Source organism: Coregonus lavaretus, assembly GCF_964263955.1.
Source record: "Coregonus lavaretus genome assembly, chromosome: 11".
NCBI classification, from domain to species: Eukaryota; Metazoa; Chordata; class Actinopteri; order Salmoniformes; family Salmonidae; genus Coregonus; species Coregonus lavaretus.
Window position 1 is genome coordinate 7,311,679 of NC_139998.1, and position 12,406 is coordinate 7,324,084.

The following is a 12,406-nucleotide window of genomic DNA, read 5'->3' on the forward strand; positions in this document are numbered from 1 at the left end:
TTACATGTTGCGTTCATATTTTTGTTCAGTGTAGGTAGCTATTTGGCAAGCCTCCAGACTATGGAGTCAAAATTCAAGCCCAGAAAATCGCATTAGGGAGTCCCAGGGGGTGGGATGCCCGGTAGCCAGCTGATGATGAGCGCTACGCATCTACTCTTATAGCCACATGCATGCACGCACGCACGCACACACACACACACACACACACACACACACACACACACACAGACACAGACGGCTCCAAGGCCCAATTTATTAACAATTACTGCTCGTTAGCCGAGCTTCCTGTTAGCGGCAGGGCTACCCTGGCTGATACCCGCACTAGGGTCTTTTGTCTTGTAATTATCGCAGTTTGAGAGAAACCATCGGTTTATCCATCTTCTTCTTTAATTCTCCCCGGCCTCCCTTATTGACAATTTGTTTTGGGGGTATTTTTTCGCCGGTAGTTATACCATACCATTTATTGGCTCAAGCATCCTATTTTGGTATGTATTTGATTCTAAAACAAAACAGAATGTTATATTATTGTCATTTATTTACCGGCTTGTATACCATATCATGTATTTGTTCAACCTGGCTATGCCTTTTTATTGCAAAAGAATCAGTGCCATCTATAACTGTCTCTAAGATCTGTGATCTATCATTTAGCATATATACATAACATGCCATTTCTTTTCTCACACAGTCTTTTAATATATGCTGTTTCTTAATATAAGTGCCATCCACAACTGTTTCGGCAGCCTATAATCTGTCATTTAGTGTGACTCAGTGTGTTGTCAGACGGTCGTAGCTTGTGTGATTTAGGTAAATATGCTGTTTGTTTTATGAGGGCTGAGAAAGATCCATAACACTATTGACTGTCTTATCTCCACATTATTTATTTTTTTATTTTATTTTACCTTTATTTAACTAGGCAAGTCAGTTAAGAACAAATTCTTATTTACAATGACGGCCCACAAACCTGGACGATGCTGTGCCAATTGTGCGCCGCCCTATGGGACTCCCAATCACGGCCGGTTGTGATACTGCCTGGAATCGAACCAGGGGGTCTGTAGTGATGCCTCAAGCACTGAGATGCAGTGTCTTAAACCGCTGCGCCACATTAGGTTCTGTTAACATAGAAATACACACTATTTTCACCCACACAGTGTATGTACAGTACATATTGATCACATAGTGTCCAGAGCTCCATGAAGTCATTAAAGTTGTTAGCATTTAACCTTTCCTTTTATTACTGGGTTGTTCAAATAGGAAGGTCGAGCATTACACGGGCTACTCTGTGATCAGTTCAGTTCAGCGGCTCTCCTTTCTCTCTCTCTCTCTCTCCTCTCTCTCTCTCTCTCTCTCTCTCTCTCTCTCTCTCTCTCTCTCTCTCTCTATCCTCTCCCTCTCTCTCGCTCCTCTCTCTCTCTCGTTCTCTCTCTCTCTCTCTCTCGCTCTCGCTCTGTCTATCCTCGTCGTTGTCCTCCACTCTCTCTCTGTGTTCTAAGCGGCTTTCCCCCTCTCAATCTCTCTCTCTCCCCTTCTCCCTCTCTCTCTCTGTCTCTCTCTCACTCTCTCTCTCTCTCTCTCTCTCCTCCTTTCTGCCTCCCTCTCTCCTCCTCTCTCTCTCTGTTGATGAGGCAACTCTCTGCGATCAGTTCATAGGATCTCTCCTCTCTCTCTCTCTCTCTCTCTCTCTCTCTCTCTCTCTCTCTCTCTCTCTCTCTCTCTCTCTCTCTCTCTGTATAATGCAGTGGGAATGCAGTGCTGCTCAGCCTCCTCCGAGGTGCTACTCACACAAAGGAACCTCATTGTGTAATTTTTCTTCGATCTTAATGAGCCAACACTCTGGGTACCACACGATCCTCCTACCTCACCAGGTCCCTCCCCTGACCACACGCCCTCACGAATATGAACCCAGCCTACCTCCTTATTCATGAGAATCTATCTGTGTAGTCATGTGCACTAAGGCTAAGAAAACTGAGAAGGAAAAGGGGGAGTGTCTTTCTCGGTGAGCGGGAGAGCGGGAGTCACAACTCCAGCGTGTAGTGTGTGAGAGACAGAGATAGAGAGAGGAGAGAGAGAGGAGAGGCACCGGCTGATGCTGAAACCGCTACCATTACTATCACCGCTGCTACTGCTGCTGTATCCATTACAGTGCTTACATTAGAGCTTCCCTCTGTTCTACCACGCTGGAGCTTTGCATATCCTTGGCTGGGTGTGTATGAGTGTGTGTGTTTACAAATGTGAGTGTGTGAATGTGTGGTGTGTGTGTGTGTGTGACATGCCCACTACGGAGTGACTGATGAGAACGGGTGCACCGGTCTGGAGGGTGACCCCCTGTCCGTACGGTTCCACTGCTGCTGCTGTCGCTCGGGGACGATTGGACGCCCGGCGTTGCCACGACGATTAGAATGGGCTGCAATCTGTGCACTTTACAGAAACGAGAGGAACACTATAAGCTGCTGTATGAGATCGCACAGGTGAGTGGAGGATACCGACATTGCTGAGTCTCACTGTCACAGGGCTGCCATTCAGTCAGTGTGTTTGTGTGTATGGTGTGTGTTCTGTGATGGTGTGTGATGTGCGCTGTGTATGGTGAGCAGGGCCGGCCCTAGGCATAAGTGACATAAGCGACCGCTTAGGGCCCCCTGCTTTAAAACTGCAAGATTTTCTCAATGCCCATGACAAAATGTGTCGAATTTAAGGAAATGTTTTTCTCTTCGCCATCAAGAGGAGGGCCACTAAAATGTTTTGCCCACAAGGGCCCTCAAAAGGCTAGGGCCGACCCTGCTGGGGTTGCTGTGTGCTGTGTGCTGTGTGCAAAGCATCTCTGTGTATTGAAAAAAGGCAAGGAGAGCATCCTTCTGCTTACCTGTTAGGAGAACAGGAGATATTTTATCTGAGACCTATAATAACAATAATAATAATAATAATAATAATAACAATAACTTTATTTGTATAGCGCTTTTCAATACACGTAACAAAGTGCTTCACATCATGAAAGAGAGAGTGAGAGATAAATACAGAGAGAGAAGAGAGACAGACGTGTGTGTGTGTTTCCTGCTATGGAGATCTTTGAGGATGAGTTCAGCACATCGTCATAAGAGCGCTTTAGATGTGTCAGAGGGGATGGAATCCATTCATTCAGTCAGAGAGAGCAGGAAGAACAGTCAGTGAATGTGTTCAGACTGTTGTGATTAAACAGTTTGGTTATGTTTACTGTCCAGTCTGTTTTGGGTTGTTAACAATTTGGTGTTGTGTCACACATTCTGGGGTGAAAAGCTGTTTGTTTGGGTACGTGTTATTTGGGGTTTGAACAATTTGTGACCGGCTTGTACAAAGTGAGTAGTCTGTCTTTGTGTGATCGGTAGCAGATTGTTTAGGGCACTGTTTGAGTCTTGTGTGTTCATGTCAGGTTGTTTGGGGTTGGGGATGTTTGCAATTATCTTTGTGTTGGAGTGCTTTGAACATTTTTGATGTCACTATGCTGAGTTTATAGTCAATTGGAGAACTTAATCTCATTTTGGAAGATACCTGTGTTTCCGTTCTCTTCAAGAAGCAGGTGTTGTCTCAATCTCACGGAAGTTCAGTGCCTTAGGCAATTTACACTAGCACTTTAAGCTTTCAGCTTCTTCAAGAAACAATGGCAATAGTTTATGCTTCATGCCTGAGTTAAAAATGATGTCTCACACCAACGAGTTGATGGTCTAACCCATTGGATTACAAGTAAGCTTTAGTAAGCACATACTCACATACTGTATCATTTTGATGTGGCTCTCAATATATAAGCATCTTTTAATGATGTGTCTCAGTTGGTAAAAGTGTGGTGTCTCCCTAATCTCAGTCAAACTCCCCTATTCTCCCTAATCTCCCTCAAACTCCCCCATTCTCCCCTTATTTCCCCCTCCCCTTCCCCCAGTCCCCCCAAGTCTCCCCCTCCAGCCCTCATCTCACAACAGGCTAATAACAGAGGAGCTCAGCCTCTCCTGGAGCTCAACCATTGAACTCCACCAATCCCACTCCCTCTGACAGGCAGTGTCTTCACACCAGTGTGATCACAGCCCTCATTAGTTGATTTATAATACCATTATGTGCATCAGTTAAATGTGAAATGTCTCTCTTTACCCTTGTGGAGATAGGAGCAGAGAGAGAGGAGAGAGAGTGAGAGGATAAGGAGGTTGGTTAGGGGCAGGCTGTGTTAACCGCTGCCTGTAGTTTTTCAGCTCATCCTGTGCAACTGGAGTCTGTGTCATATACTCAAGTGAGGGGCATTGTCATAGTAATTGGTCTTGTATGAATGAATAAAGGTGATGCTTGCGTCAGATAGTTTTAAGCTTCTGTACTAGCACCAGTAATGGAGGAGCTATTTGGTTAATCATCTTTGTCTTTAAAGCAAACCTAGTTGAAACTTTCAGAAGAAGGGGAAGAGAGAGAGAGAGAAGGAGGGAGGAGAGAGGAAAGGAGAGAGCGAGAGGGAGAGAGATAGGGGAGAAAGAGAGAGAAAGAAAGAAAAACAGAGGAAGATCGTTGAAAAATTTGATATAGAGAGTGGGAAAGAGAATCATGGAAACAGCTGAAGAGATAGAAAGTTATTGAGTAAGAAGAGAGAGTGTCAGTAGGAACAGCGTGAGAAGGAATGGAGGATTAGGTCAGCTGTTGCGGTGTGTGAGCTCTGTACGCAACCCTCCCCTGTCATAACACACATCTCCTCCTGACCACAAAGACACACTGACACACTTCCAACCCGCTGTGTTTGTCTGTGAGAGCGCCGCTGTACAGAGGACACACTCCCTCTCTCTCTGTCTCACTCTCTTTCTCGCTCTCTCTCTCTAGTTGGAGTGGCAACGCTTCATCTCCTTCTCTTTAACACTACCTTTCTTGCTCTCTCGCTTTCACTCCCCCCCACACACACACCTCTATCTCCTTTTCTCTCTCTACATGCCGCACAGAGAGCTGGAATCCTTTGTTATTATGCAGAGCATCTTCCCAGCGTGAGAGAGACCAGCCTTGCAGCAGGCTGATTTCAGGAGCAGGAGTCAGTGTCACAGTGGTTGGTCACCCTCACACCTCCCCTCTCCTCTCTTCTGTTCACATTCAGAAACAATTGTGACACTATCCCTGCTGCACTGACCCTGTGAGCTGTGAGAGCTGTTTTCTCTCTTTCCCCTCTCTCTTTCTCTCTTTCACTCTCTCTGTTTGCTGCCCCTCTCTCTTTTTCTCTCTCTCCAGTTGCTATCTCTCTCCATTTGTTATATTGCTGTCTCTCTCCCTCACTCTCTCCATTCTCTGTTCTCACTCTCTCTCTTCTCAGGGCTGCAGGTGTTCGACATGAGAGTGCTCACCTCTCTCAGCGGACCTGAAAAGATACTGTATCTCACCGTGCTTAGGTAAAAAATAATAATAAAAAATGTCCCGTTTGGAATACTTGGAACAAAATTATTTTTATTTTGTTTTGCTCAATCTGACTGGGTGGGCCTGGCTCCCCAGGATGACATTTCTTATTTATTATCGGCTCTGACCCTGACCGAAAGACCAGATTATTTATTTTATTTCTGGTCTTGTTCTTTCTTGCTCTCGCGTTCCCTCTTTTATTCCCTCCCTCATTCTCTCAAGTAATGTCCCTCTCTTTTTAAGACACTTATCTCGCTCTGTCCTTCTCTCCCACACATTTTCTCTTTCTCTGCCACCTTCTTTCTCTCTCTCTCTCTCTCTCTCTCTCTCTCTCTCTCTCTCTCTCTCTCTCTCTCTCTCTCTCTCTCTCTCTCTCTCTCTCTCTCTCTCTCTCTCTCTCTCTCACCCCTCTCCCTTGATGACATGGATGAGTTTCATCCTTTCTTCCTCTCTTCCTCTCCTCCACTTCAGCTTTAACTGTGAAGACAGTGTTTCAGTGACAAGGATAAAAAAAACACATGTGAACCCTATTGACAGCTCTTACTTCCCTTCAAATGACACAGTAGGCTACCCAAACCTCAAAAAAGCCATTCTTCTAGACAATAGCTTAGTTTCTTCGCTCTGTGAGCTCGTACAGCTTTTTGAAAATCTCACTGTATCATGGGCTCCCCTTGTGAGTGTCACACATGCTTGCTGCTCAGACCCACTGATGTGTGGCTTTTTAGGGCTAATTAGCAGCACCACAGATGTTGACGAGTGGAGCAGCTAGCGTAGCAGAGTGGAGCTCAGAGACTAATGGCTATGATGGGATTCCAGCAGTCTGCTATAGTAGTTTACAGTAAGCGTCCATTAGCTTAGATGAATGTGTTCTCCATTGTGCTTTCTTGTTATGGTATATCCATGATAGGAATGTACAAAATGAATTACCTTAGGATCAAAGTAAAGCATTACTGTAGTAGGTTGGATTGTGAATCCAATAGCTTGAGTGAATTGAGTGTAAAGTAATGCTAATATGTCACCACTAGGCTACACTAACAGACAGCTGTCCCTGTTACTGAGGGAACGGCCAAAGTTATGAACGCCAGAGCTGAAAAATGTCTCTACCATTATAACACCTTCTCTGAGTTTATTGTTTGTCATTGTCCAATGACCATTCCTTCCTGATTTCCAATGAATCCATTTAGAAGAAAGCAGAGCATGTTGGTGAGTTCTGAAAGATATGAGTAGACAGGAGTAGAGTCAAGCTCTGCTGTGTTTGGGAATGAAATGGAAAACGGCTTTAAGTCAATGAGGCACAACACCTCCTGATAACAGACCCTGATACAGTATATATGAAAAAGGAAAGATGTTCGCTCTACCCCAAATGCTTTAGGAAATAAATTAATTGTATGAAATTGTTCTTTGCATCCAGAAATCGTATCGTGAAAAATACATTATGGATATGGAATGTTGAAATGTTCAAGGAAGAGCTGCTTAAGCAATGGATTGTAATGCTGCAGTTTTCTTCTATAGATTTCTGAACGTCGAAATGAAGAACTTTTCAACCAATGTATTGTAATGTTAAAGCTGTCTTGGCATCTAGGTGTCTGTGGTGCTTAGCGAGCAAACATGTTGAGTGGTGTCTCTGGGTGACAGAGCTGAAATGAGGCAGATACGGGAACCATCTGAGTCTGGGTGAAAGGGTTGATTCCAAAGAGTTCTATAATAATAATTGGTCATTTAGCAGACGCTCTTATCCAGAGCAATTAGGGTTAAGTGCCTTGCTCAAGGGCACATCAACAGATTTTTCACCTAGTGGGCTCGGGGATTAGAACCAGCAACCTTTCGGTTACTGGCACAACGCTCTTAACCACTAAGCTACCTGCCGGCCCTAAGTTCTATGATGTATGGAGTACGGTTTCACTTCTGTGAAGAGGCAGGAGTTCTACCCCAATACCACATGTGCTGCAGCCTGTGGACCAGGGAGTATGGTGAAATTTCCCCAAGACCCTGATCTGGGGTCAGTTTTGCATTTTCCCCACTAATGGTTAAGATCCTGTACCTAGGGGAAACGTCACCCCCAAGCGTCCAGTGTTGCAGGATGCTCTATTGCCGCTCTACTTCTGCTGTACAGTACCACCTCATATAATTTGCTTAATGAGTGGTTGGTCGCTCACACAATGCAGGTCAAGAAATCAAACATAAATATGGAGTCTGGTATTTTGGTATTTGGTATATATTAGGATCAACATTAGCCGCTGCAAAAGCAGCAGCTACTCTTCCTGGGGTCCACATGAAACATGACATAATACATAGTACAGAACATTATTAGTCAAGGACTGAACTACATACATTTAAAACGTCACACATAGCCTACATATCAGTACATACACACAATATCTAATACATCATGTTGTGTTCAGTAATATTGTGTCGTAGCTCAGTTGAGTATTGAATACTGTTGCTTTAAGAATGTATCAGGTATATTGTGCGTAAACGGAGGTGTGAGGATTGAATGAGTGAGTTTTGTACGAGTTGTTAACATGTCGATCACTTTAATTGCACAGCAAGCCTCCGTGCATTTGTAACACATAATACAGTGCAAATCAAAATACAAGATATATAACATGTCTGTCTCTATATCTGGTTTTTGAATCTGGTTTTATTGCTAGCTTGAGTTACCTGGGGTGGCAGAGAGTTATGTAGTCATGGCTCTGTTTAATACTGTGTGCTTCCCAGCCTCTGTTCTGGACCTGGGGACAGTGAAGAGACCTTTGATTGCATGCCTTGTGTTGTACTGATGAGTGTCCGAACTGTGTGCCAACTGCTTGAACAGACAGTTTGGTACCTTCAACACATCGATATCTCGCACAAAGACCAATAGTGATGCAGTATTATCAACGTGTCTTGTGAGGAACTATTAGATGAAGAGAACCCCCTTTAAAAATGGATCAGACAGTGTGGGGAAATACTGTAGTGGTGTGTGTGTTTGTGATGGTTTTCACTGGCACTATAAGGCCTCTCCGTCACCCCACCTCCCTCCCTCTCTCTCTCTATCTCAACTGCTCCCTCCCTCCCTCCCTCTCCATCTCCAGACAGTTAGCTACAAATGTTCTCATCCATCTTCTTGTCCCATTAAATTTTTTTGAATAATGTCCCTCAACCATTAAAATTGATAGGAGAGAACAAAGGTGGAGGAAAGAGAAATGTGCAGCTTGATTGATCTTGTGTCCACCCGCCAGAGATTACACTGAAATATAATCTGGCCCTCCTTTTCTTGTCCACCCATTTCCCTGGGAATAACCCAGGCCCATATTTCTACCCCTGTATATCCCGTCACCAGCCTAACGCTCCAAATGCATTTTATCCTCTTGGTTTTAATCAGAATCCTGATCTATCATTATCCACGTCCACCATGTTTGATTGTGACACAAATGGAAGTCTCTACACATCAGATGGAGTCTCTCGCTCATTCTCTCTCCCACCCTCTCTCTCTCTTTCTTCCTCTCTCTCTGAGTTGCTGAGTTGATCTTTCTCCACTTTGCACTTGGGCCGGGACGATACCAGTATCGCGATACTCGTTAGTATCGTGGAAAGGAAATTTGGTTCTTTAGGAAAACAGCCCTAATGTTGAAAACAAACATCAATATGTTGTCATCCACAGTCACATGTATTTATTTTCCAAGCTAATTCACACAATATTTAACATACAGCAGGTTTTAAAAGGACCAACGAGTTAGAACTGCTTCGTGTTTTCATTTTTGCCATGGAAAAAATATTGAGATACATCCCGGCTAGGGTTGAATATTTTCCCGGTATTTTAAAATGTTCCATCCCGAGAATAAATCACTTTTCTCACAGGTAACCAGGTATTTCCCGCCAAAACCGGAAGTGTCATTCAAAAGCATAATAAGGCATATAAATGTCTGGATTTGATTAGAGCTTTGATCAGCATGAAAATTCTAACCTGATGCTACCTGAGCCTGATGAACCATATATTAAATACATTTTATGAGCCCTACATTAATGACATTTAATGAGCCCAAGCCCAGAAAAGCCCAAATGATTGTGCCGTTATCCAATACATATATGGGCTACTGCACATTATGCATGACAAAAAAATATAAAAGCTGTAGATGTAGCTAGCTACAGTGGCTTGTGAAAGTATTCACCCCCCTTGGCATTTTTCCTATTTTGTTGCCTTACAACCTTGAATGAAAATTGATTTTTTGGGGGTTTGTATCATTTGATTTAAACAACATGCCTACCACTTTGAAGATGCAAAATAAAATAAAATTGTGAAACAAACAAAATATTTGACAAAATAACTTGAGCGTGCATAAATATTCATATTTTAATTTTGAAATATAATAGGATCTATTTGTATAATTAGTAGGCTGACACATATAGGCTGACACAAAGGTTCTTTGCACTCTGGGAGGCGTTCTCTCTCTATTGTTGGTTCATTCCTTCCTCGCTTTCAACAGTTAAATGAAATAAGTTTTGTTGTCCTTATCTTCATCATTCTAATGACATGCTTGAATAACATAGGACTAGAATTAGATGCAGAAGGCTTTCACTTCTCTTCATGAAGACTGAATGGTTATGGGTCTGAATAAATAACTACTATAGCCTACCGCCATTGCACGTTTGCTCTTCTTTCAAACTACCCGTGAGTTCTATTAGCTACTGTATTTAACATTCAGCAACAAAGACCTTGCATCCCTCTTCGAATAGTCTATTGAAAAGGAAAGGGAAAGGGGATCCCTAGTCAGTTCCACAACTGAATGCATTCAACTGAAATGTGTCTTCCGCATTTAACCCAACCCCTCTGAATCAGAGAGGTGCAGGGGGGCTGCCTTAATCAACATCCACGTCATCGAAGCCCGGGGAACAGTGGGTTAACTGCCTTGCACAGGTGCAGAACGACAGATTTTGGCCTTGTCAGTTTGACGTTTCGATCCAGCAACCTTTCGGTTACTGGCCCAACACTCCTACCCGATTGGTGTAAGAAATGCTAAAAAAATAATGTCCAGCAAGCTATTCTAGTCTAGCTTTTCCTGCATGGGACTCCAAGAGCTAAGGAGCATTTATTTTAAGGAGCACAGGTGCGTGCGTATTGCGCAAGAGACGGAGGCTATAAGTTAGAAGCTTATTATGCATAACCACCATTAATTAGCAAAATAAAAGGCTAATAATGCATTGAATATATTACCTGAAAGAGGTAGGATAGGACATCTATATATAGGGCTATATATCAATCTAGAACAGGATGATCTATTTGAATGGAGTTGATGGAAAGAGAGAAAGACTATGAGTGTTTGCGCAAGCACTGATTTAAAGCAACAATATTTGAGTGATAGGCTGTTTTAAAACTCTGCAGCTGCAATTAAAACAATTATAATTTACAATTAAAAAACAAGGTGACCCCCGAAAGCCAGATGGAGATGGGTAAATTAGACGCGCATTCTGTCTTTACAGTGGGGAAAAAAAGTATTTAGTCAGCCACCAATTGTGCAAGTTCTCCCACTTAAAAAGATGAGAGAGGCCTGTAATTTTCATCATAGGTACACGTCAACTATGACAGACAAAATGAGAAAAAAATATCCAGAAAATCACATTGTAGGATTTTTTATGAATTTATTTGCAAATTATGGTGGAAAATAAGTATTTGGTCAATAACAAAAGTTTCTCAATACTTTGTTATATACCCTTTGTTGGCAATGACATAGGTCAAACGTTTTCTGTAAGGTTTTCACACACTGTTGCTGGTATTTTGGCCCATTCCTCCATGCAGATCTCCTCTAGAGCAGTGATGTTTTGGGGCTGTCGCTGGGCAACACGGACTTCCAACTCCCTCCAAAGATTTTCTATGGGGTTGAGATCTGGAGACTGGCAAGGCCACTCCAGGACCTTGAAATGCTTCTTACGAAGCCACTCCTTCATTGCCCGGGCGGTGTGTTTGGGATCATTGTCATGCTGAAAGACCCAGCCACGTTTCATCTTCAATGCCCTTGCTGATGGAAGGAGGTTTTCACTCAAAATCTCACGATACATGGCCCCATTCATTCTTTCCTTTACACGGATTAGTCGTCCTGGTCCCTTTGTAGAAAAACAGCCCCAAAGCATGATGTTTCCACCCCCATGCTTCACAATAGGTATGGTGTTCTTTGGATGCAACTCAGCATTCTTTGTCCTCCAAACACGACGAGTTGAGTTTTTACCAAAAAGTTCTATTTTGGTTTCATCTGTCCATATGACATTCTCCCAATCCTCTTCTGGATCATCCAAATGGACTCTAGCAAACTTCAGACGGGCCTGGACATGTACTGGCTTAAGCAGGGGGACACGTCTGGCACTGCAGGATTTGAGTCCCTGGCGGCGTAGTGTGTTACTGATGGTAGGCTTTGTTACTTTGGTCCCAGCTCTCTGCAGGTCATTCACTAGGTCCCCCCGTGTGGTTCTGGGATTTTTGCTCACTGTTCTTGTGATCATTTTGACCCCACGGGGTCAGATCTTGCGTGGAGCCCCAGATCGAGGGAGATTATCAGTGGTCTTGTATGTCTTCCATTTCCTAATAATTGCTCCCACAGTTGATTTCTTCAAACCAAGCTGCTTACCTATTGCAGATTCAGTCTTCCCAGCCGGGTGCAGATCTACAATTTTGTTTCTGGTGTCCTTTGACAGCTCTTTGGTCTTGGCCATAGTGGAGTTTGGAGTGTGACTGTTTGAGGTTGTGGACAGGTGTCTTTTATACTGATAACAAGTTCAAACAGGTGCCATTAATACAGGTAACGAGTGGATGACAGAGGAGCCTCTTAAAGAAGAAGTTACAGGTCTGTGAGAGCCACAAATCTTGCTTGTTTGTAAGTGACCAAATACTTATTTTCCACCATATTTTGCAAATAAATTCATTAAAAATCCTACAATGTGATTTTCTGGAAAAAAAATTCTCAATTTGTCCGTCATAGTTGACGTGTACCTATGATGAAAATTACAGGCCTCTCTCATCTTTTTAAGTGGGAGAACTTGCACAATTGGTGGCTGACTA

The 12,406-nt window shown here is 43.3% G+C and overlaps 1 protein-coding gene across 1 annotated transcript in view; it reads left to right on the forward strand.

Moving 5' to 3' along the window:
- Positions 1–2,396: 2,396 nt before the first annotated feature.
- Positions 2,397–12,406, forward strand: part of LOC311137662 (PDZ domain-containing RING finger protein 4-like) — a gene marked incomplete at both ends in the record, with an annotated part of 112,840 nt that continues 102,830 nt past the window's right edge. The window contains one exon of the mRNA XM_084172182.1: positions 2,397–2,465. Coding sequence (XP_084028308.1) covers positions 2,397–2,465 — 69 coding nt within the window. The remainder of the gene's footprint in view (positions 2,466–12,406) is intronic.